Consider the following 23,211-nt stretch of genomic DNA (forward strand, 5'->3'; position numbering starts at 1 on the left):
ATTACTCTGAAATTTTTAGATTGTTGTTCAAATATCAGGGGTCTTGATATTTTACTGTGAAATGAGGTATAAGTGTTACCACTAAATTCAGGTTCATCAATTCCTTCATTTTGGAAGGGATGCTAGGATTTTCTCATTCAATGTCCTGCTCAAAGCAGGGTTAAAATTAATTCAGACTAGGACTTTGTCCTGTTAAATCTTGAAAATTTTGGAACATTAGAAGTCACTATTAGAAATTGAAGTACTGTAAAATAGAATCAACACAGCCTATACAACACTAATAAAAAAAGGAGGCAAAAAAAAAAAAAAGATTGTGTCACAATTTAGATAAGAATAATAAGAAAATTACCCTACTTGCATTCAATTTTCCAATCAAACCGAAACAACTGTGACTTTCCAGTCAAATATACTGAGGTCTTTATTTCAATTCAATATTGCAGCTCACAGTCAGCAAAAAGCTTTGGGAGTTTTTTGTTTGTTCATAGCTAAAACTCTTAATATAGCTCTTTGAGGGGTGAGAAGGAGGAAAAATGCAAACTAGGGAAAATAAGATCCACAGTATTTGCATTAATTGCTGCCTATTAAAAAGACAAGTCTCTGAAATAGTTACCATCATGGAACACCAGTTAGAGCACTGTGAAAGTTCACTATCAGTTGTTGACTCAAATTAAATCTTGGCCTCTTAACCACCAGTTATTCAAGACAGGAAGTGGCAGGCTTTGTCCAACTTCCACTTCTAATTTATGACCTTGAAACTAATGCTATGAATGTTGGTGAGCAATCTGTAAGGGTCACATAGCATTCAACTGAATTACAGTTATAACTAAAGCTTTGCTTGAGCCATTGTTCTTGCTTCTTCCTTCTTGTTCTTATCTCTTCCCAATAACATTATTTTTAGAATAGTTATTTGTGCTTATTAACTCACCCTTAACAAAGTCAGCTTTGATCATAATCTTTAGAATTATGTGGCTATCATTTCTGCTACGTAGTTAATGTGACATGCTCGCTGCTGGTATGGAGCACACTGCAAAAAATTCAGAGCTAGCTCTGGAACTAGAAGTAGTGCAAGCATACCAGCTTGAAACCACAGCTGGATACAGTCTTTACCCAAACAAGCCTTGCATAGCCAGATACCATGGCAAGGCAAGTCACCCACACTGGTTGAATCTCTACAAGTCTCTTCTCCAACACATTCTTCAATAAGTTTGCACTTCAGTGCTGTTCCTGAAGTAATAACTACTCCGAATTCAATACTCAGGCCTCCTTAGAATTGAACCTGGAGAGAGGGGTCAAGGACAACAGGAAGAGCTTTTTCAAATATGTGGCAGATAAAACTAACACCAGAGGCAATGTAGGCCCACTGATGAACGAGGTGGGTGCCCTGGTGACAGAAGACACAGAGAAGGCAGAGCTACTGAACACCTTCTTTGTCTCTGTCTACTCTGCCAGAAGCTGTCCTGAGGAGCCCCATGCTGCTGAGGCCCCAGAGGAAGGCAGGACAATGCCTTGGTTGATGAGGACTGGGTTAGGGAACAGTTAGGCAATCTGGACATCCATAAATCCATGGGTCTGGATGGGATGCACCCGTGGGTGCTCAGGGAGCTGGCTGAGGTCATTGCTGGACCGGTCTCCATCATCTTTGCCAAGTCTTGGGAAACAGGAGAGGAGCCTGAGGACTGGAGGAAAGCAAATGTTATTCCAGCCCCCAAAAGGGCAAGAAGGAAGACCCGGGTAACTATAGACTGGTCAGCCTCACCTCCATCCCTGGGAAACTGATGGAACGACTTATCCTTGGTGCCATCTCAAGGCATATTAGGGATAGGAAGGTCATTAGGGACAGTAAACATGGCTTCACCAAAGGGAAGTTGTGCTTGACCAAACTCATAGCCTTCTATGAAGACATTACAACATGGATGGATGATGGCAGAGTAGTGGACGTGGTCTGCCTTGACTTGAGTAAGGCATTTGACACAGTCTCCCACAGCATCCTCACAGCTAAACTGAGGAAATGCGGTCTGGATTATCGGGTAGTGAGGTGGACTGCGAACTGGCTGAAGGGAAGAAGCCAGAGAGTCATGGTCAATGGGACAGAGTCTAGTTGGAGGCCTGTATCTAGTGGAGTGCCTCGAGGGTCAGAACTGGGGCCTGTATTTTTCAATATATCCATCAATGATTTGGATGAAGGAATAGAGTGTACTATCAGCAAGTTTGCTGATGACACGAAGCTGGGAGGAGTGGCTGATACATCAGAAGGCTGTGCTGCCATCCAGTGAGACCTGGACAGGCTGGAGAGTGGGGCAGGGAAAAATTTAATGAAATATAACAAGGGAAAGTGTAGAGTCTTACATCTGGGTAGGAACAGAAGGCTGTGCTGCCATCCAGCGAGACCTGGACAGGCTGGAGAGTGGGGCAGGGAAAAATTTAATGAAATATAACAAGGGAAAGTGTAGAGTCTTACATCTGGGTAGGAACAACACCAGGTACAAACTGGAACACAAAAGGTTCCACTTAAATTTGAGAAGAAACTTCTTCTCAGTGAGGGTGACAGAGCACTGGAACAGGCTGCCCAGGGGGGCTGTGGAGTCTCCTACTCTGGAGGCATTCAAGACCTGCCTGGACGACTTCCTGTGTAACCTCATCTAGGTGTTCCTGCTCTGGCAGGGGGATTGTACTAGATGATCTTCTGAGGTCCCTTCCAATCCCTAACATTCAGTGATTCTGTAATTCTGTCATAACTACATGAATCTTCATGCCAAATTGCTCTCAAAATACAAGCAAGCGATGCACTTTTCTTGCATGCTGCTGCATTAATATTTTCATATCTGCACCGTGTTTTGTATTCCTAAGCAGCCACACCCAAGGGATCCAAAAAAATGAAACTGCACCAGTATAAGACTTTCTCAACTCCTGTGGCAATCCATGCTGTTGTTCTTCTGCAACTTTGTTGTATACCACCACTATGCTTCTCATAGATATGACTTGCCACCTGTGGTTGACTACACTGTAGCGTAGTCTAGATGTCTACAAAACAGCAGGTCACTCCTCTCTCCTTGTGTGAAAGATATCATGTAAGTCCTAACAAAGCCTTATTCTCAATATTTGTGACACATTCCACTCCTGATTTTCTTTTCTTTTAGGGACTGCACTCTGGGATAACTTAGAACACAAAATCTGACTTTACTAGTTCCTCTCCCCTGGAACATTTAACTGGGAGATTAAATTGCTATACAAGTAAGCACAAATATACAAAATTATTTTATATAATAAAAATGCACGTAAGGAGATGTGACAAAGGCCAATATTGCTATGCTTTGCAGTTTAAACCAGGAAATGTTTTGAGCAAAGGAATGCTGTAGCAAACTTGTCTTGAATTTTGACGAATTATGGGCTGATATCAGTCTAAGCATTGCAAACGATGGCCCAGGGTCTGTGACCCAAAGTCTGCCTGTGGACCGCAGAACTAGGAGATCTTGACTTCACTGCACTGACAAATGTAGTTGTTTAATACTAAGAAAGTATGCAAGCTAAAACCTTGTAAGTTAACAAGTGGAAATCACAGATAGAAGTATAACAACTTAAGGTCTCAGAAAAGAAAAGTACAGACATGGAAAAGTATAAATCCCTTAAAAAACCGAAACAGTGCAACTTTATGAGATGAATAGTAAGCCTATGTCAAGGAGCAAGGGTGGCCAACATATCCCTAGCTGATTGACAACTGCTGGCCTAACAGGGACTTATCAGATGTACGTAAAGGTGATTAGTATACTATTGCTTAACCTATTAGCACATTTTTTCTGGGTACCTGCTCTACATACTCATGCATGTAGATGTGCTGTACTTTTAAACTGCTTGTAAAGTTTCTGCACACAGCCAAAGAACCTTACTGGGAGGTTTACAACATGAAACCAAGCAGGTATATAAGTAATATCTCACATAATCCCAGCAAAACTGAGCTCCTTAAACTAATTTTTGTCAGGGAATTCATTCAAAAGAAGAACTCATCATTAACCTTGGAGAAAAGGGAGGGAACAAGCCTAAAGGATAGACAAAGGCATTGCTATCATTCAGCATAAAAGCCAATAGACTTAAATTCGGTACTTTCCAGTTGAGAAAAGGTTCATCTTCTCTTCAACACAGTGAATAGCAAACAACTGACTAGTTTACTTCCTAGCATGCCACCAGGTACATCTTAAAAAATTTACCAGTCAGATTAAAGGCAGATAGTTTCTGTATTTGTTGCATGCAAGATGCTCAGTCACTCTTATAGGAAGTCAGGACATAAATACCAAGGCTGAATTGAACTGTCTTATATTAACATTGAAAAGTGTCTTTGAGTCTAAGATGTGAACTCAAAGTTTTGTTCTCCACCTTTCCTCTGCCAGGAAGCTGCCAAAATGGTGAATTACCTGTTCCTGTTGTTGACCAATAATCTGACCGAAGACCTGCTGCATAGAAAGAGAGTTGTATGAGTCTTCTCATTTGCCTGAAATCCAAAATTTGGGGTTTAACTCGATCATACTTTAATCCTAACACTAAACACACAGGATTAAACAGTTCTCTCCATAAGGAAGGCTGCCTAAGCCCCCTTCATTTCTGCAAATCCCACAAACAGCTTCAGAGGTATCATGTCCCAGATACCTCAATGACTGAGGCAAGAAGAGACTGCATGTCAATTAAGCAGTCAAATTCAGCTGAAGGACTGAGATAGAAGTACACAGGGGGTCATTTTCTCACCCTTGGCCACAAAGTCTTTCTCACCTTTCAACTGAAGTTTGTTCTGTTCTTTGTTCATAGAGCTGAAAATCATACAACATTTTGTACCTAATTACATGAAACAGATGAATTTCACATCGCCAACTTCTTCCTCAAGCAGGAATGGCAGAAGAGTTGTTTAACGAATGAGCAGCTTTATAATCCATTTTTTAATATTTAATAAAGGGATGACAAGAATCCCATTTTCAATGGAAGTTTGATCAATGCAGAAGCCATAATCCTTCATCTTTTTTATACTTTTGAAGTCACAGACTAACCCAAATCTGAGCTGCCTACAAGGTGTCAGGCTTAGCTCCTGAATATGAACGTAAGCACTCTAGATACAGGAAGTTTTGTAGTGGATATTCACAAGGACACTTTGTAACTTGATTTCACCTCAAATCTGGTTTTCCTTTCCCCCTCCTTTATTTCCTATAATAATTTTAGCATTAGAAACCAAAGATTTTGGTTTATTTATAGAATTTGCTACTCCAAGATAAAAATGTTTGCTTAACAAAGTGTTTTCCCAAGGATATGGGTATATGCCAATACTAACCACTTAGTACAATGGAGTCCATGTCAACTGCAAGACCCTGGAGACTTCCCACAGAGGTCCTGTTGATGATACTTGTCTGAATGGAATCCTTTAAAATGGCAGCCACACAATCTTCACACAGAGCTTGGCCTTTTGCCTGTGGTACCACAAATACTATCCAGAAATGAATAAGAAGGCCTCCATTGTTGTTGTTACTGAAATAAAAAGGTTCTACAGGTTATCATAATGTTGAAAGTTTTCTGAAGACTGCACTTTTAACACAAACTTATGAAGTATAAATTTAGAAGTGTATGGCTCATTTCCATCTTGCCTTGTTACTTTTACACAATGAATGTATTTTTTTTCCTCTTAAAAAAATAAAATAATAAAATAAAATAAATTCCAAAAACACTCTCTTTGCACCCATTTGGGAATATCTACTAGGCTGATTTCCTGAGGTTTTGTGACTTTTGAGATCTATTGGAATCATAATATCCGCTTGTATTAGATCTGGATTATCTCCTAAAGATCAAAACAGAAGTAGTAAAATTATTATTTCCAGAAATGCAGAACTCTGCATCATTCTACATCTTACCATGTACTATGCACTGCAGTATGTAAGAAATGATTCCTAGAGTATTTAGGCAACACATTAAAGTCTGTATATAGTCACCTCAATCTTTTCCTCCTTGTGGGGAAAAAGACCTTTAAATCAAATGTACACCAGAAATTCCTGTTCCTGAACTGATATTATATTTAGTTTATAAAGACTGAAATAACTAATCTTCTAGCATTAATTGCACACATAATATTAGATAAAGTGTGCTTTATTGCAGTATATTTTCCCCTTTGTTCTATCAGTAGAGAGGAGTTTTATACCAACAACAGTACTTATAAAATAAATGCAGCTTAGTTAATAAAGCAGAGTTTTTCTCTAACAGCATGTTTAAGTGGTTAAACTTCTGTGTGACCTATCAGCCAAAGTATCATCAAACCTCTTTAGAGATATTATTTCTCTTGACCTTAGATTATACTCCTGGCAGACAAGGAGATGCTTATATGACTTTAGTTTGCTCCTACTTTTGTGACATGAAATGGTATAGCTTGTAAGTGTATTTTGCTATCAGTACAAGCACATAGCAAAGAAATTAAATTGTAACCACCAAAAATAGGCTTCTTTTGTGAGTTCATTACATTGTAAACTACACAACAGAAATGTATTTACATTAACCACAGTTTTACCTGACTTCTGAAACGGTGGACTGCTTATAGAATTTGGAGAAAGAGGAGGTTGTGTAGACCAAGTTCATCTGAAAGAGAGAGTATCAAGATTTAGCATTTCTGAAAATCAGCCATACCTAGAGATGTTATATGCCTAAGGTTTTCACAGTATCACAGTATGTTTGGGATTGGAAGGGACCTCAAAAGATCATCTAGTCCAATCCCCCTGTCAGAGCAGGAACGCCTAGGTGAGGTCGCACAGGAACATGTCCAGGCAGGTTTTGAATGTCTCCGGAGAAGGAGACTCCACAACCCCCCTGGGCAGCCTGTTCCAGTGCTCTGGCACCCTCACTGAGAAGAAGTTTTTTTCTCAAATTTAAGTGGAACCTCTTATGTTCCAGCTTGATCCCATTACCCCCTGTCCTATCATTGGTTGCCACCGAGAAGACCTGGCTTCATCCTTGTGGCACTCACCCTTTATATATTTATAAACATTAATGAGGTCACCCCTCAGTCTCCTCTTCTCCAAACTAAAGAGACTCAGCTCCCTCAGCCTTTCCTCATAAGGGAGGTGCTCCACTCCCTTAATCATCTTTGTTGCCCTATGCTGGACCCTCTCCAGCAGTTCCCTGTCCTTCTTGAACTGAGGGGCCCAGAACAGGACACAATACTCTAGATGGGGTCTCACCAGGGCGGAGTAGAGGGGAAGGAGAACCTCTCTCGATTTACTAACCACCCCCCTTGTAATACACCCCAGGATGGCATTGGCCTTCCTGGCCACAAGGGCACAGTGCTGGCTCATGGTCATCCTGTTGTCCACCAGGACCCCCAGGTCCCTTTCCCCTACACTGCTCTCTAATATGTAATTTCCCAACCTATACTGGAACCTGGGGTTGTTCCTGCCCAGATGCAGGACTCTACACTTTCCCTTGTTAAATTTCATTAGGTTATTCCCCGCCCAACTCTCCAGCCTGTCCAGATCTCGCTGGATGGCAGCACAGCCTTCTGGCGTGTCAGCCACTCCTCCCAGCTTCGTGTCATTAGCAAACTTGCTGATAGTGCACTCAATTCCCTCCTCCAAATCGTTAATGAATATATTGAAGAATATTGGCCCCAGTACTGACCCCTGAGGCACTCCACTAGATACTGGCTTTCCTAGGAACATCCTCTTTATCACCAAGAATATGCAATATGCACACATTCCCAGACATACATCAGGCAAGCTAGGCAGAGCAGCAGACATGAACAGACCAGCTTTTCGGTGCACCCATAGCAAGTCAAATATTCCCTGGAAATATAAAATCTTGGGCTCACGGCTGGCTGACATATACCACAATGCTTTTTCCAAATAAATGAGTTTTGAAAGGGGTGCTCATTCTTTGCCCAGCAAATCCCAAACACAGAGGGCTTCCCTATCCTGATGCTGAAACTTAGGCCAACCTTCAGGAAATGAGCATGTACTCGTAACATTTTGTGTGTTGCTCCTAAGATGCAGTTAACAGCATACATCTGAGCCTCTTCCACAGAATCATAGAAAGGCTGACACTGAAAGAGATATCTGGAGAGCATCTAGTCCAACCCCTCTGCTTAAAGCAGGGTCAACTGCACCAGATTGCTCAGGGTTGTGTCCAGTTGAATATCTCCGATAATGGAGACTCCCCAATCTCTCTGGACAACTGCTCCAGTGGTTGAACATCTTCACACTTAAACAGTTTTTTTCTAATGTTTATGTGGACTTTCTTCCATTTTGATTCAGTTTGGACCTGTTTTCTTCAATAACAGCTTAATATTACTGTGGTTTTTTCCAAAATACACACAGTGTAGAATATATGGAGAAGGAAGAATATATGGAGAAGGAAAAACTTGGCTCATTTCATGCTGTGGGACTGTCTTTGGGGAAAGCAAGCTCCAAGCACCATTTCTTTAAATCTATGTGATAATACCAGAGTGACAATAACCTGCCTTCATCTTGTTCAAGGAGGCACACTCCTAAAGCCACAAGGTGGCATGTACCTCAAGCTATTCAGAACTCATCCTGCTGCTTTACAGTTAAAATTAATGCCCAGTGGACTATAACACAGATTATTTTGAAGCAGAGGCTGTAAAAAACATGTTAATATTAATACCTAAGTTTCAGTGTTTGACACAGGAAGTTTGGACAATTATTTTAAAGGCCTAAATAAAATGGGCAGGGCTCAATCTCCAGCTTAGGCTACAACGGATTTTATATATTAATGTTAGTATCCAAGGCGAAAGGAGCCGACTTGGAGGTTCTTCCACTAACACTCTGGTGGTTTCTGGGCCAACAGCCATGAACAAAAAGGTTTCATGGAGGAAAAACAAGCAAATGCCCAAATCCCCACATCCCTACTAGCAATTTTAGTCAATAGTCATGTCACCAACAAGCACAGTTTCAGCAACGCAAAATTCATTTTAAACAAAGAATAACTTCCAAGGTATGTTCAAGTAGGAGATGGTGTCACTTGCAGTTCACACCTGCTGTCTGTCACCTCTCTCCACTGTGTCTGACAGTGGTAGGATGCTCTGAGACAAGAGCAAGATACTAACTCAGAGCAGCAGGTTAGAGCTGCTCCATGGAGAGCAGGGGAAGGACATGTCCTGCGTGAGTTGTCTGTTATCCAGTCTGAGAGCACTTCGGTTGTTAACAGGCAGGACTAGGAAAATCAGACTGTCTGCTGTCAAGTATTTTGTGATCCAGCTTTTAGAGCAGTGGGAGGAAAGACAGAGCTGCAAAACAGGAATATGAGTTCGTATTATACGAAGATAAAAAATTAATTATTCAAAAATCTCCTTGTTGCATCTGATGTTATCTTTGTTTATTTGTTTTGCAGTTTTCATACTATTGCTTGAATCCTTATGTGGATAGTACTTCATTAGCTGGCACTGATGCCTTTTTCCTCCTTACTCCAAAGATCTTTAAAGTCAAATTCCCTTTTAACCAAGATTCCTACTCCTCTCTTCCCACTATAGAGCAGCCTTAACTGCCTACAACAGAGTGCTATTTCTGCTTTGACTGATGCAAGGTGTTTGAGAAGAATAATGGTCTTTAGAGTACCTAGAAGCAGAAGGAAATGTAAATATGTTTGAGAGCTCTAGGGTAATTATAGATGCTCTAAGGCAGAAGACTGTCAGCAGACACCAATTTAAATGCAAAAGACTTCGTCAGTTTAATGTCACAAATGTGGCAATTAAGTTTTGAAGGGGTTTTGTAGAGTTCTATTCATAGACCTCAATTTGTGGGGGGAAATATGTAAATTTTTTAGTAAATCTGAAAGTCAAACAGACCTTTTCAAAACTCAGTTTGTGATTAACAAACTGAAAGTAGTCAGTTCCTTCCTACCTCCAGATAACAACCCTTTGTACATAGTCTTCCGGGAGGGTGGGGAGCCGGGGGAATTGCAGAACATCACAGCAGACTTAACGGCACCTGGAAGCTGCACCTCTAGTTCACGGTTCTGATTTTTTTGCTAGCCAAGCAGTCCACTCATCTTACCACATGCTGCACATTCTGTGCTACAGAGAGGAATTCTTTCGACTCCTTTTGCCTGTATTCTGGGAGAAACTCTATATTGGCAACACGAAATAGTCCAACAAAATACAATGCATCTTTGTTTTCTGCCTGAACTGCAAGAAACAAAGACAACAGTTAGCTTCCATTTTATTTTTACTATTTTTTTTTTAATAACAATGAGATTTTTTTCTGATTAAATTCTAAACCAAATTAATCTTTCCAGCCTTACAGTAGAAATCACTACTAAGAAGACTATGTGTTCATAGACAAACCATTCTATGAATAGATGAGTCCGACAATATGGTTAATCGAGCACCTGTTCCCTAAACACGAGGCAGGATACCACCATACAAATAAACCAGCATAATGAAGGCAATATCAGCATCCAGATTCTGGAGCATTCCCGATGAATCTTAGGCAGTATTAACATCAGGTTTCTAAAGATGAGAACATAGGTTTCACTGTCCTATTAGACACAGTAACTTCTTTAAATCTATTCTGCATGAGAGACAAAAGACTTATTCAACCTTCAGCAGGCCAAGAAACAGAGTAAAAGTCATAATTTTGAAGAATCAAGTTCATAGGAACTGTCAAGTGTATGCAATTAGCTATCACATTAAAAAGTTTTGCATAACACTTTAAAAAATAATTTTTTAAAAAATCACACTTTCTAAAGCCAGCAGCTATGTCTCTTCTTATAATTTAATTACTTGTTAAGACTTAACAAAGACAACCCAAAGTCTTTCAGGGCTCATTAAATAAGTCGATGTTTATTTTAGAAATAGCCTTCAGGACAAGATCTTAAACCCAACTGAAAGTGCTATTTATTGGGGACAGTAATTCGTGAAATGGGCATGAGCTTTTAGCAACTCACCAATGAAGAGCCATAGTAATGTCCAGGTTACAACTCCTAAAATGAATAGAATGAGGGTAAAGAGAATTATTTTGTTTTGAAAATTCCACAGCAACTTATCTTTTTTCTTCAATTTCAGTTTGACATGTTTTTTCCTTGCCAGAATCCTCTTTGCCAATTTGTCTTCTGCAGCTACCATTTGGACTGAGATGTTGGCTACCTAAACCAAGGTGAAAGACAGCAAAAAGTGTGAAACATTTCTAAAAGCAATTAGCTGACCAACAACTAGAAGAGATTCCCACATATATTTGTCTGTTATGGCATACCCACAGCTATAATTAACTTAGTAGTAGTTTAAGACTCCAATCAAAAATTAAGGTTCTTTTCTTCCAGACGCAGCTATAACAGTAAGTCGGTCTGTAATGCATAAGGATGTGAAACACAATGTACCATACGATAACAGCTCAACATGCAACAGCTACCCAGCATTAACTATATGGATGAATGCTAATATCTTTGTGCATACCTCATTAGTGTAAACTAGCCCTCTGTAGACCAGAGGGTACACAACATTGGATTACCTTGCCCTGTCTGCAGCTGAGATGCACAGAGAAGTACTGCCAAATGACAGCTTTTCAACAGCAGCTTGGTAACATAACCCAACAAGATGTCTCATGACCCAAACCTTTGTTATGCTTCTCCATGTTTGGTGCACAAGCAGACACACATTCAGCCATTCATTCCTCCCTTTGTGTGAAGTAGGAGAGAGGGGTTACCCTGATGGTAAAATAGTCAATCCTTGTTCCAATACAATGGCTTGTCATTTCCCTGCTAAGCAACCAGGAGACAGGTGTATAGACACCTCCAAGCTCATGGTCAAAATGACACTGCTATTCACAAAACAAAAAAATATATTCTCAAACCAGAACTGTCCCAATACAAGTGAGCTCAACCCATTCATTCCTCAGAAAAAAAGTGCCCTCTTCAGGATGAGGAGCAGTGGGTATGGAGAGCCTTCTCCTGCATGTCCAGCTCCTTCTGAGAGTTTCCTCCTGTGGACAGGAGGACACAGTACAGGTCTTGGTGGGATGGGACCTGGGAAAGCTCATCAGTTGGACATACAGCACCTCGTCAGTTTATTTTGAACTACGGTCCAAATTTTTTAAAGCTAGATTCAAAATATCTCCCGAACATCTTATCTAGGTGCAGAAGTCTTCTATGCGACACTTACTACATTTGCAGGAGCAGTTTCTACTTTCTAGAGGTACCTTATCTTTCTACAGTTTGGTCTGTTCTGGAAAGTCTGTTCGAACCAGGCACTTCTCCAGGCATTTTCCTCTGCAGAAGACAATCAACCCATTTAAACATACAAATAATGTCTACCAGATGCTGCAGGCACAGCAACAGCTACCTGGGGAAAATAGCTGGGACTTCATAAAATTTCCTTTTGGAGATCTCTTGTGACAGTCAAATACTTCATTGCGAGATCAGCTAGAAGTTCAACCACCTTTTCTCAAGTTAATTCATTGTCTCATCTCTGTAACAGTTAGCTGGCAGATTCCTGGACCGCTCAAGGCATTAATAGCTAGGTGCACTGAATATGAACACAGGTGTAGCTGTGATACCCTGCTGTACCAGAATTAGAACTATATATATATATATGTTAAAAAAAAAAGGTGCCCACTTGAACTTCTTCCTTATATCACAACTATAGCATAAGTTACCTAATATTGCTAAGTTAATAAGTAACATTCAGGAAAATTATTCAAAAATATGTTGATGTTAGTGAGAGGGAAGAGCTCAAAAGGCTGCCATAGGAAGTTGTGGGTTCTCCATGACTGCAGGTGTTGACAAACACCCGTCAGCAATAAGCAGCAAATGTTTTAGTGAGAAGACTTCTATGAAGCACAAACCAGACTTTGTATATATGAGGTCCTGAGCCAGGACTTTTTATCTCAAAGATAAAACAAAACTGCACCATCTTAAATTGAAGAAAAAGGCTCTTTTTTATTTGTTTGTTTATTTTTTTGGTCTTCATCTTTGAAATAGCTTAATTCATTTAAAGGCATTGTCAAAGTGAGTCTCCCCTACCTCATAGCTGATTTTGTGACATTTGTGGGCTAGGACCTATTCAGAGGTACATCACCTCTCATCACGTACGGCAATTTAGTTCTTGTATTCTAGAACTGGTTTCCAGCTAAAATTGCAATTTGACTATCACTATACACTAAATTATTTAATTACTACTTTGTCATGAGTTAATGCTCACACAATAGTCCTCTTCGGTATCTTCTCAGGGAAAAGCAAAACATTTTACCTACTTTAATGTTGCCTTTCTTGCCTGGAAATCGATTTCTTTTTGGAAAAATGTGCTGCTGTGACACCAATATATGCTTTTTGTATTATCACACTGACATTACCATTATTTCAGTTGCCTGAAAATACTTGTTACTAACAATCTTGAAGATATACAAACAAATATTGACATTAACAGAAAGGTATAACTGGGATGTTAAGTCTAATACTTGAGAATTACATCATAAGAGATCTAATAGTGTCAAGAAGTGTATGAAATCAAGAATACTTAAGTCACCTACTTACACTTAGTTCATCTTCAGATTTAGCTGCTGGGGGATCATTTTTTTTATCCATGCTGGCAGAATTAATTTTATTGCTTGTCCCAGCTGAAAAGGAGTCTTCCATCTTCTTCCAGGCACTACTCCTACTTCTGAAGCTGAAGACAGCTAACAGCGATGTCCAGGACCAAGAGAGGCATCAATTTACCTTGATGAGTTTCCGATTGTAATCTCATCTGCCCTGTTGCTCTTTTGTGAATATTAGAAGGATGCTATCAAGTAACTTTAGACATAAAAGTCAGATTAAATAAATAGACTTTTCATAGTCTTTTTAAGCTGGAATAGATTCCAATTTCTTAAAACAAAATCACAGTGCTAAAACCTACATATCATTAACACTTCACAAAATAAGTTGCCATAAACAAGAAAAATAGAAAGTAAAATGTAAACATAAGAGCAAACTGAAAGAAGGATAATAAATCTAAGTACCTTGAATAAGAGTGCTGCAAATAGCAGATAAGCATTGCAAACCAAGAAGAGCATTTTGAATCCCTTCTAGAACTTTGTAACATACATTTTGAACACTCAAATTTGGTTTTTTTTAATTGTAACCAAGAAATAAGCTGCTCCAGGCAACATATTCCCTATTGTTAAAATAGATCAGGCTTCAAACTGAGAATCCTTTTTGTAATCAGATGCAGGAAGTCACTGGTACCATAACAGTTCCATACTTTTTTCTTTGGTAATTAAATATTTATAGAGGATGTAAAACAGTACTTTCCTCAATGGATGCTAACTATAGAGCTGTCTTTACTTTTAAGTGATTAACAATCTCAATGCCTTCCTGGGGTCAGCTTCAGAAATGGCACTGGAACGAAAAATAAAAAGACAAAACCACATTCTATCAACTTATCTTTGAAGATATGAAACCAAGCTAACAACCACAAAACTTCATCAACACAATAGTGTAGAGGTATAGAATAGTTACAGTCAGACCTCATGACAGGTGAGTTCCAGGCACAATCTATGCTTCATGTGTGTAACCAGCAACAGATGGCTTCAACTACAAGGCAAAAAATGTTACAGTTAGACAATGCACTTGTAAATGAAAATATTTACTGTCTGTGTGTTAGCCTTTGGCTGTGGCCTGAAGCACAATATTTATGTCCTCAGTCATTGTTTGTTATTTATTCTAGAATTCCAAGGTATTTACACCATATGAAGTGATACTTTAAGCTCTGGGCCCTATTAATGCTTTAGTAGCACAGGAAAATCTATTTACTCCATATTACTATATATAATTGCTTACAACTCCAAATTTATCTATTTATTTTTAATTACACCTAAGTTTTTGGGGACTATCATGGTCTCTTAAAGTATTCATGTAATCCTGAAGAGCCTTCTACTATCCTGCATACAGGGAGTTACTATGATACAAAAGGTATTCAGGAAGCTGGTCCATAGATTAAAAGAACATTGTACATAAAAACACTTTCCGTTTGTCAGTACTCAAAATCTTTTGCCCGTTTATTGAATAAATCCTCTATAATCTGAGCAAGAATAGTTATCTCCAGATTTCACTTTTCTTCAGCTATTTAACTTCATGTATTTTCTCCAAAGAAGATGAAAAGATGGTGTTTGTTATTGAAATAGTAACAAGAGTCAATCAAAAGGTATAGTTTTAAATGTGTGCTTCAAACTTAGTAAGAAAATTATATGCCATTTTCTCTAGATCACATGGAAAGGCTGAGATGGTAGTTATTTACATTCCTTCAATGAGATAATAACACTATTACACACCTTTCATGTACGTAGGGTGTACAGGGGTTGCTTGTATGAAATAAATAAATGAAGAAAAAAAATATGGAGATGGAGGAGGAAGTCCTCCAGGTGTCAGAGCAGACATCATTGCTGTAGCCCATGGAGGAGAGCACGTTGGAGCAGATGGATATTCCTGAAGGACTGAGGCCAATGGAAAAGAGGGAGAAAGGAGGAGCAGCAGAGAAACCTCTGACCACAACCCCCCTTTCCTACTGTGCTACTCATGGTTTGAGGAGTGGTGTGGAGCGGGCAAATAGAGGATTTGTGAGTGAAAAAACAACATTGAAGGAGGGAGGAACAGTACTGTTTCTATGCTCATCTTTTTGTTTCATACCACCCAAATTAGTAGTCGCATTTTTTCTTAAATAGACAACAAATTAAGTCAGTTTTCCCCAAGCTGAGTCTGTTTTGCCTGCAACAGTGATTGGCAAGTAATCTCCCTGTCTTCATCTCAAACCATTATTTTTCTCTCCTTCCTGTTTCTTCCTGCATCCTTCTGAGGAGGGCAGAGAGGGACTGAGTAGCTGGGTGGGAGTCTGGCTGATTGCCACCACTAACCCACACCAATGTCATAGTATCTGGTACTGACTTCTCCCTCTCTTCCTCTTAAAAAATGAAGTTGTGTGTTTGAGGTTTTTTTTCAAGACAAGCTCATTTTATTTCCAAGTAAAGCTAAGAATATAGACGTTGGCAAAGTGAAATAAAACAAGAAACACATTAGAAATATATTCATTTTATGAAACTGAGCACTGTTGTTTCCTTCTGTTTCATTAACTGAATGTTCCCTATATAAAAAAGAAAAAGTCTGGAGGTTAAAAAAATCTGAAACCAATGCAAACCACAGGCTGTTTCCCTGACAGATACCAGCAATTCCAGGTCAGCTCAAAAAGTTAATATGAGACATTATGTCATTTCTGAGCTTTGTGGAGAAATATGCTTTCACATAGGTCCACCTGCAAGGGCCACGGGCTTTAAGCCATTACTTGGTATGCGTGAATTTATATTTGGCAGCTTGATTTTACCTCCTGCAAGTAATGCATATCAAAGCATGCCTCATCTCTTTCTGACACAAATCAACATAACACATATATTGATCAGTTTCAGAAGCATCCTATTTTCTTGCCTTTGTCATGGCTTCCAGACCAATTCCACCTCTTCATGCTTTCCTACTACAAAACCCTCTGATACGAATCACATACTTCTTGGTTTAGTCACACAATGGCAGTGATGGCTTGGTTTTACTTGCATCATTTTCTCTCAAGGCTCTGGTATCCTCATGCACATCTGTTTGGCAGCCTGATTTTTCTGTTCCCTAAATCTGTTATCTAAATCTCCCCTGGTGCAACTTGAGGTAATTTTCTCTTGTACAAGTTTGTTTTCCAGACTCAGTCTATACTCGATGGTAAGAGAGAAGCATCCAAGACAGAGAAGATATATCACATTTTCACCATTGAGCACAGATAGAAAACAGGTAATTATCTTAGACTTGAACAAACCTAACATCTACAAAATCCTCTCTGTATAACAGAAGTTCTTCCCTTCTGACCAAGGTTCCTCCATCATTGTTCAGAGGCAGTCTTTCTTGCTGCTTAACCTGACAGGAGCCTTGAACCAGCTTGCCAGCATGAGCCCCGAAACACCTCGGGGCACTATAGAGAGCTACTAACCTCAGCATGTCATTTTTTCCTAAAACGAACATCAAAAGTGACATTTTGTTTCTACTTCAGGATGTCCCTTTGTGAAGCAGCAATGTCTAACAAGCTACACAAAAATTTGGGCGGAAGAAATGTACATACACAATGCAAAGTTAATTCTGCCAAAACCTGATTTTGGTACATATAAAAATTCTCTCACATATTGCTTGTTTCAGTTTTTCTTTAATCAAAACTCAGACAAAGCACAGGTCTTATCAGATCCATGAAAACCAGCCAATGGTGACTTATGATAACACTTGAGAAGATATTCATGTATCTTCTTAAATCAATCAATCTTCATCAGAGCTGACACTAACACTGTATAATTGCACATTTTTTCCCTTTAATAATGTCTTCAAATTACAGCCAAGATTACTTCCAACAGAATAAGAAAAAGTGTTGACTGCACTTCTTAATAACCCAGCTGAATTTGTAATTCAGCTTCATTTTGGACCTAGAAAAGGTCAAATGCCTATACCTTCAAAAAGCACATATTAATAATAACTAGTATGCTATTAATAGTCTGAAGAGATCTGCATACACACAGGTAAATCATCAACATTTTGGATACATCTCTTGCATCACAGGAGATGGAACCAGAACAGATGAAACTGTAAGTTGAAATGAGGCTTTTACCACAGTATGTAAGTGAGTGGCAGTTGATTACTAAATTATTAATAATTGACTACTAACTTATGTTTCAGTATCAACTTTGAGCCTCTTTCTCCTTCCTCATTGAATGAATACCATGCTGCTTGCCTTCAAGATCTTTGTTATCTGGAGATGTAGCTTCAAATCACAGTAGTCATATTTAATTTTTCTTCTGAAAAAATAAACTGAAAGAGGGCAGATTTAGATCAGATATAAGGAAGAAATTCTTCACCAAGAGGGTGCTGAGTCAGTGTAGCAGGCTGCCCAGAGAAGCTGTGAATGGCCCATCCCTGGAAGTGTTCAAGGACAGCCTGGATGAGGCTTTGAGCAACCTGGTCTAGTAGAAGGCGTGACTGCCCATGGCAGGAGGGTTGGAACTAGATGATCTTTAAGGTCCTTTCCAACCCAAACCATTCTGTGATTCTATGATTCTCCTTGAGCTCTTTCTTAATTTCTGATTCCTGTCAATCCTTGACCATGCGCTAGAAGCCCCCAATGTAACAAAATAGTTTCCAACAGACAAAATCATCTTGGAAATTACAGGGAATTGAGCTGTCTTCGAAGATCCAGACACAACAAATAACTGCCATTGATAGAGCATTTCATCTGAAGTGAAGCCACTGACGGCCTTGCACAGCAGCACTAACAGAGTTATTTTACCTCGCCTATACAGACGGAGAACAGCTTAATTATTTGTATCCCCATCAATTTAAATTAAAACAAAAAGGCTAAGTGAACACATCTTTTGGCCAAAGCATCTATTTATCAGTCTGTGACATTTTAAGGACAGACAAGCCCTGTTATTTCATCAGTTAATGGTCTTGCACCACTTGCCTCTTATTGGGGGCACTAGATAATTTTACTCTCAATTTCTTTCCTGCTTATATGAAACTGGACAGCTCTGTATGGGAGGGAGCAAGGCAAGTAATATTGACTCAGTGCACATGAATCATACTGCTAGATTAAATATAACTTGTTAGGAAAATCACAGTGCTAGGAAATATGCTGTATGTTAAATAAAACGAACAATATATTAAAAAAATAGAGTTGCCATGATAATGAGGTTGACCCAGTTGAGCAAGCACTAGAGCAAATGATAGCACCCTCTACAGAAGTCAAGTCATGGCAGCGCTTCAGCCAAGCAAAAGCAATGTTTGTAGCTTTTCAGGTGATTGGATGTGCTGATGTGCAAACTCCCATCTATCAGAGTGCTCAGTCGTGTGTGCTTACATAGGTCAGGCTTGAGCAGAGTTTGACAAGCCAAGTTGAAGCACTTACTGATGAATATGTCTTTTGCTTCTGCCTGCAAATCATACTTCAGTTGGTGACCTGGTGCTTAACTGATGCCCTGTTGAAAGCGAACAAAGATTAAATTCATAAGTTCCTTAAGGCTTCAGCTTATAAGCAGTGCTGTCCAAAAGAATTGGTCCACAAGGCTAAGACCCCGAGAGGCTGCTATGATTAATGGATACCCCTTTACACAGAATTACAGAATTATTTGGGCTGGAAGAGACCTCTGGAGATTATCGAGTCCAACCCACCTGCTAAAGCAGGTTCACCCAGAGCAGATGGCACAGGAATGTGTCCAGGCGAGTTTTGAATGACTCCAGAGAAGGAGACTCCACAACCACCCTGGGCAGCCTGTTCCAGTGCTCTGTCACCCTCAAATAAATTTTTCCTCATATTCATATGGAACCTCCTGTGTTTCAGTCTGTACTCATTGCCTCTCACCCTATTGCTGAGCACTACTGAAGAGAGTCTGGCCGCATCCTCTTGACACTCACCCTTGAGATATTTGTAAGTGTTGATAAGATCATCCTCTATAATCAAACCTTCTGTGCCACATGACAGGCAAACAGGGAAACATCTCTCTTCTCGCACTTTCATAGCAGTCAGTTGCCATAATGGATGCCCAGCTGAAATGAGGTTACTGTTTAGTGCACGTGAACCAAAGATATCTCAGTCATGTAGGCAGGATTGCAGTGTCTCCCCCAGGAAACACTGCTCGGTGCTCAAGGCTTCTGCAAACCTCATGCCAACCTAGCCCCAGTGTTTGCCACAGATTAAGTTCCCTATAGAATGCTAATGCAATATACTTGTCCTGCCTTTCCACAGTTGCATTTTCCCTGAAATTAAGCAGAAAATATCTTCTGTAGCCTGGAAGAAAACCAGCACTGAAAGTTTAGCTCCTTGTCTTCCCTCCTCAGTCTTTCAAAAACCTACCCATGCCCCTTCTTTTCCATCTTTAGCTTTCACCTGATTTCTATTTCACTGGAAGATGGGGGAAAACAGAACAAAACCAAACAACACAAACAAACAAAAAAACCCCACAAACTAACAAAGAAAAACACAAACAAAACCAAACAAACAAAAGAATACCACCACAATGGAGCTTTTTCTGACTTCATTACTTTCACCTAGAAGACTTCAGTAGAGCAATCAGTCTACCTGTGCCACTTTTATCCATACTCTATCAGATCTCAAAGTCCTGTGATGTTATCATCCAGGCAGTGACAGACTACAGCAAGAACATGCAACTTTAAACTGTCAAGGAGCAGAACGAGTTTTTTAAACTTTTGTGTTTAAAGGAAGTAACCTGAGTTAACCTCCTATTAAAAAGTTGGATTATTTGCACTTCCAAGTGTTAAACAAGCAGTTTCACTCAGCCTGGTGAATTTGCAGTTTCAGTTTCCTCATTCAGGGGTTATGGGGTAGCTTGACATTCCACCCTCTAGAAGTGACTGACGCTGCTGTTTTGATCTCTCACCCACCAAAAATTTTGATAAGTAATCAAAAGACCTACAAAGGTTAATTCAAGAACTGAAAAAAACATACTTGACAGGGAGGGACACAGTCCAGTTAATTTGACAAGGAAAAGTTTAAACAAAAGGATTTTTACCATTTGAATTATATAGGTCTGTTATTGGCAGGGTCCTCGCTGAGACAAAGAAAATTTTAAGTGCTGGCAGAGGCAGAGCAATGCAACCAGATAATTTAAAAAGAAAATCTGGTGCTCAGAATAAAAACCATGCTCAAGAACAGACAAACCAGTACAATTGACCAAGAATTGCACTGAGTCCTGCTCAACAAATTGCACAGTTCCATGTTCAAACTTTTTTTCAGAGATGTTCCTGTTGCACCTGCTAGGTCACTGCAGTCCCCTCTGACCTCAACATCTTTGAGTACTTGCAGGCAACTGCTCTATCTCATCTGCAGGGACACTAATCTTCATTAGGGCCTGATCACCAGTTTGAATACCTGCTCATGCCCTTGGGCTGAAAGCAGTGAAATAACAGGCAGAAGTGAAGAGGATTTGGACTGATGGAAAAGAAAAAGGAAGTCTAAATATAAAACTCGTTACCATGATCCACACAGGCTGCATTCATTTCTCCTGCCTGCTTCTAGGTTCTGCATTACAAAGATTGCTGTTTGTATGTTGGTTAGAGTAGCAAGACTTCAAAGGGTTGGGTATGGTCATAATCTGCATATGGCAGGAGCATTCACTGCTACATGATGAAATGCAAGAACCAAAGAGCTATTAACAGGAGGGAGCTACAGCACTGTCTGCTCCATTTACAATGTTATCAAAAGGCCCTGACTGTAAAAAAAAATAATAATAATAATAATAAAAATCTTTTTAAAAGTTACCATAGGTTGAACTACAGCTAAGTGCCTTTTGCTTTGTTTTTACCTTGTGGAAGCTCAGCAGAGAGAGGCAACCCCTCTAGCCCTTCGGTCTCCATACAGGCCCAGTGAAAGAGCTTGTGAACCTTCCTCCATGTAATAAACGTAACGATATATTTGTTGATCAAACCGGTCTAAATGGATATGTTATCAGTGGCTGTGAAACCTGAGCATATAACATGATATTAGTACATGCTGTCATTAAACAATGCAACCTATATGTAGTCTTTGTAAAAAACTTGTTCCACAGATATGTGTAAAAGCCTAATTTAGTGTACCCTGCAGAACATTCAGTAAGAGAGTGACAGAGATAAGGGCCCAGTTGCATCCTTGTGTGAATGAGATAACAGGGGTCTTCAGCACAAAGCGGGAGGAAAACCAGCTCAAGCCATTGGAGCCTTGGCCAAACCCATCGTGCTAGGCCAAAGATGAGAAGTGCACGACAAGATAGACTGCAGCCTTCATCCAGAAGACCCCCGCCCGTGACCACCTAGAGACACTGCGCAGGCGCAACAGGAAAGAGCCAAAGGTTAACACTATAGATATAATTCCTTGGAACTCATTTTAATAAGAATGGCCTTTTCAAGGAAAAAGTTATGAATATGTATAGGCGTTCCTGGAATAACCATGAATATGTAATCCTTTACCACATTTAACCAAGCTTGCTGCTGCTGGAAGGGCGCGCCGTGGTGGAGCACAGACTCCCCGCTCGCCCAGCGCTGTTTTGCCCACTTGCCGCAATAAATTCTAAGCAATTTATTCCAATGAGTGCGTGCTATTTATCGTGATCATCTGTAACACTCCAGCACCACCATGTTACCCAGCTCTGTCAGTCGACATCTCACAGCAACATCACTTGAGCCAGCTCTGTGAACAAGAGCTTTATATGGCATTTAAATACTGGATTTTCCCACCCAGCAGGCCATATTCCATACTCTTTCAAGCAGGTTCAACTCTCCCAACGTTAGTGCAAATCACTTCACAAAAGAGCAAAGGAAGCTAATCAAGATCATTGGAGAAAATAATCTGATCAGCAATTTGCCAAACTGGGAAAGCCACCTGATATTTGTTTAAAGATTGGTACTTGAGGATCAGGAGGACATCACAGCAAACAGAAGCTGATCCCACATGTACAAGTACTGTTCCTAGTGAAGATAACTGGTCACATGAGCTGCACTTGCCTGCTGCAGCGAAATTTTAGTATCCTTTGTTGTCTGGAAACCATGGGATAAAATCCCCACACTAAATCCTTTGTGTACAGTAATGTCAGAACCTGCCAAGACTCTGTGCTTTCTCCGTGTAACAGAGCAGAGCTGAATGTCTGTGTGCCTTGACCTTCAGACACAGGGAGCTCCCTTTATCCATTTCCACACTGGCTGGTCATCTTCCTGTCTTTTGGCTGTCCTGACTTGTAAGGGATTTATTTTAACAGGGAAGATGGATTCTGCATAGTGTTTTGCTAAGTCAAAAGGAGGGGAAAGCTAACTTAGGTTCATCTGAGATGTTGGCAGAGCCACCTTCCTAAGAGTTTTTACTGCCATGGCCACATCACAATACAAACAAGACAAAAAATGCTTACACTTTTACACAGACATCCTGGGCCACTCCTCACATAGCTTAGGATCTTGTACAGCTTCATGATGTCTTGGTTCTTAATCTTGCAAGTGACATGCAGAGCTCTCAATATTTTTCCTCCAGAACCATTAAAGCGAGGCAGCTGTAAGGGCCCTGATACCTTTAAACACACTGAACCCAATCCATCATTAGGATCCTGTTCAAGAGACAAAATTTCCAAACTTGTCACGACCTGATCACTTCTCAAACTTCTCTCTAGTAACATTTTTAAGAATAGATTTAGACTCCAATTGCCCTATTTCTCAGGAAAGTGGGGG

General features: G+C 39.9%; 1 protein-coding gene across 1 annotated transcript in view; it reads right to left on the bottom strand.

Annotated features, from left to right (window-relative positions):
* The window catches only part of TMPRSS7 (transmembrane serine protease 7), a gene marked incomplete at both ends in the record, with an annotated part of 31,531 nt that extends 17,986 nt beyond the window's left edge, over positions 1 to 13,545 (bottom strand). The window contains 6 exons of the mRNA XM_080350484.1: positions 4,407 to 4,445; positions 5,309 to 5,502; positions 6,530 to 6,597; positions 10,023 to 10,153; positions 10,915 to 11,113; positions 13,495 to 13,545. Of these exons, the coding sequence (XP_080206610.1) occupies positions 4,407 to 4,445; positions 5,309 to 5,502; positions 6,530 to 6,597; positions 10,023 to 10,153; positions 10,915 to 11,113; positions 13,495 to 13,545 (682 nt within the window). The remainder of the gene's footprint in view (positions 1 to 4,406; positions 4,446 to 5,308; positions 5,503 to 6,529; positions 6,598 to 10,022; positions 10,154 to 10,914; positions 11,114 to 13,494) is intronic.
* Positions 13,546 to 23,211: the final 9,666 nt, after the last annotated feature.

The sequence above is a fragment of the Nesoenas mayeri genome, assembly GCF_963082525.1.
Source record: "Nesoenas mayeri genome assembly, chromosome: 1".
NCBI classification, from domain to species: Eukaryota; Metazoa; Chordata; class Aves; order Columbiformes; family Columbidae; genus Nesoenas; species Nesoenas mayeri.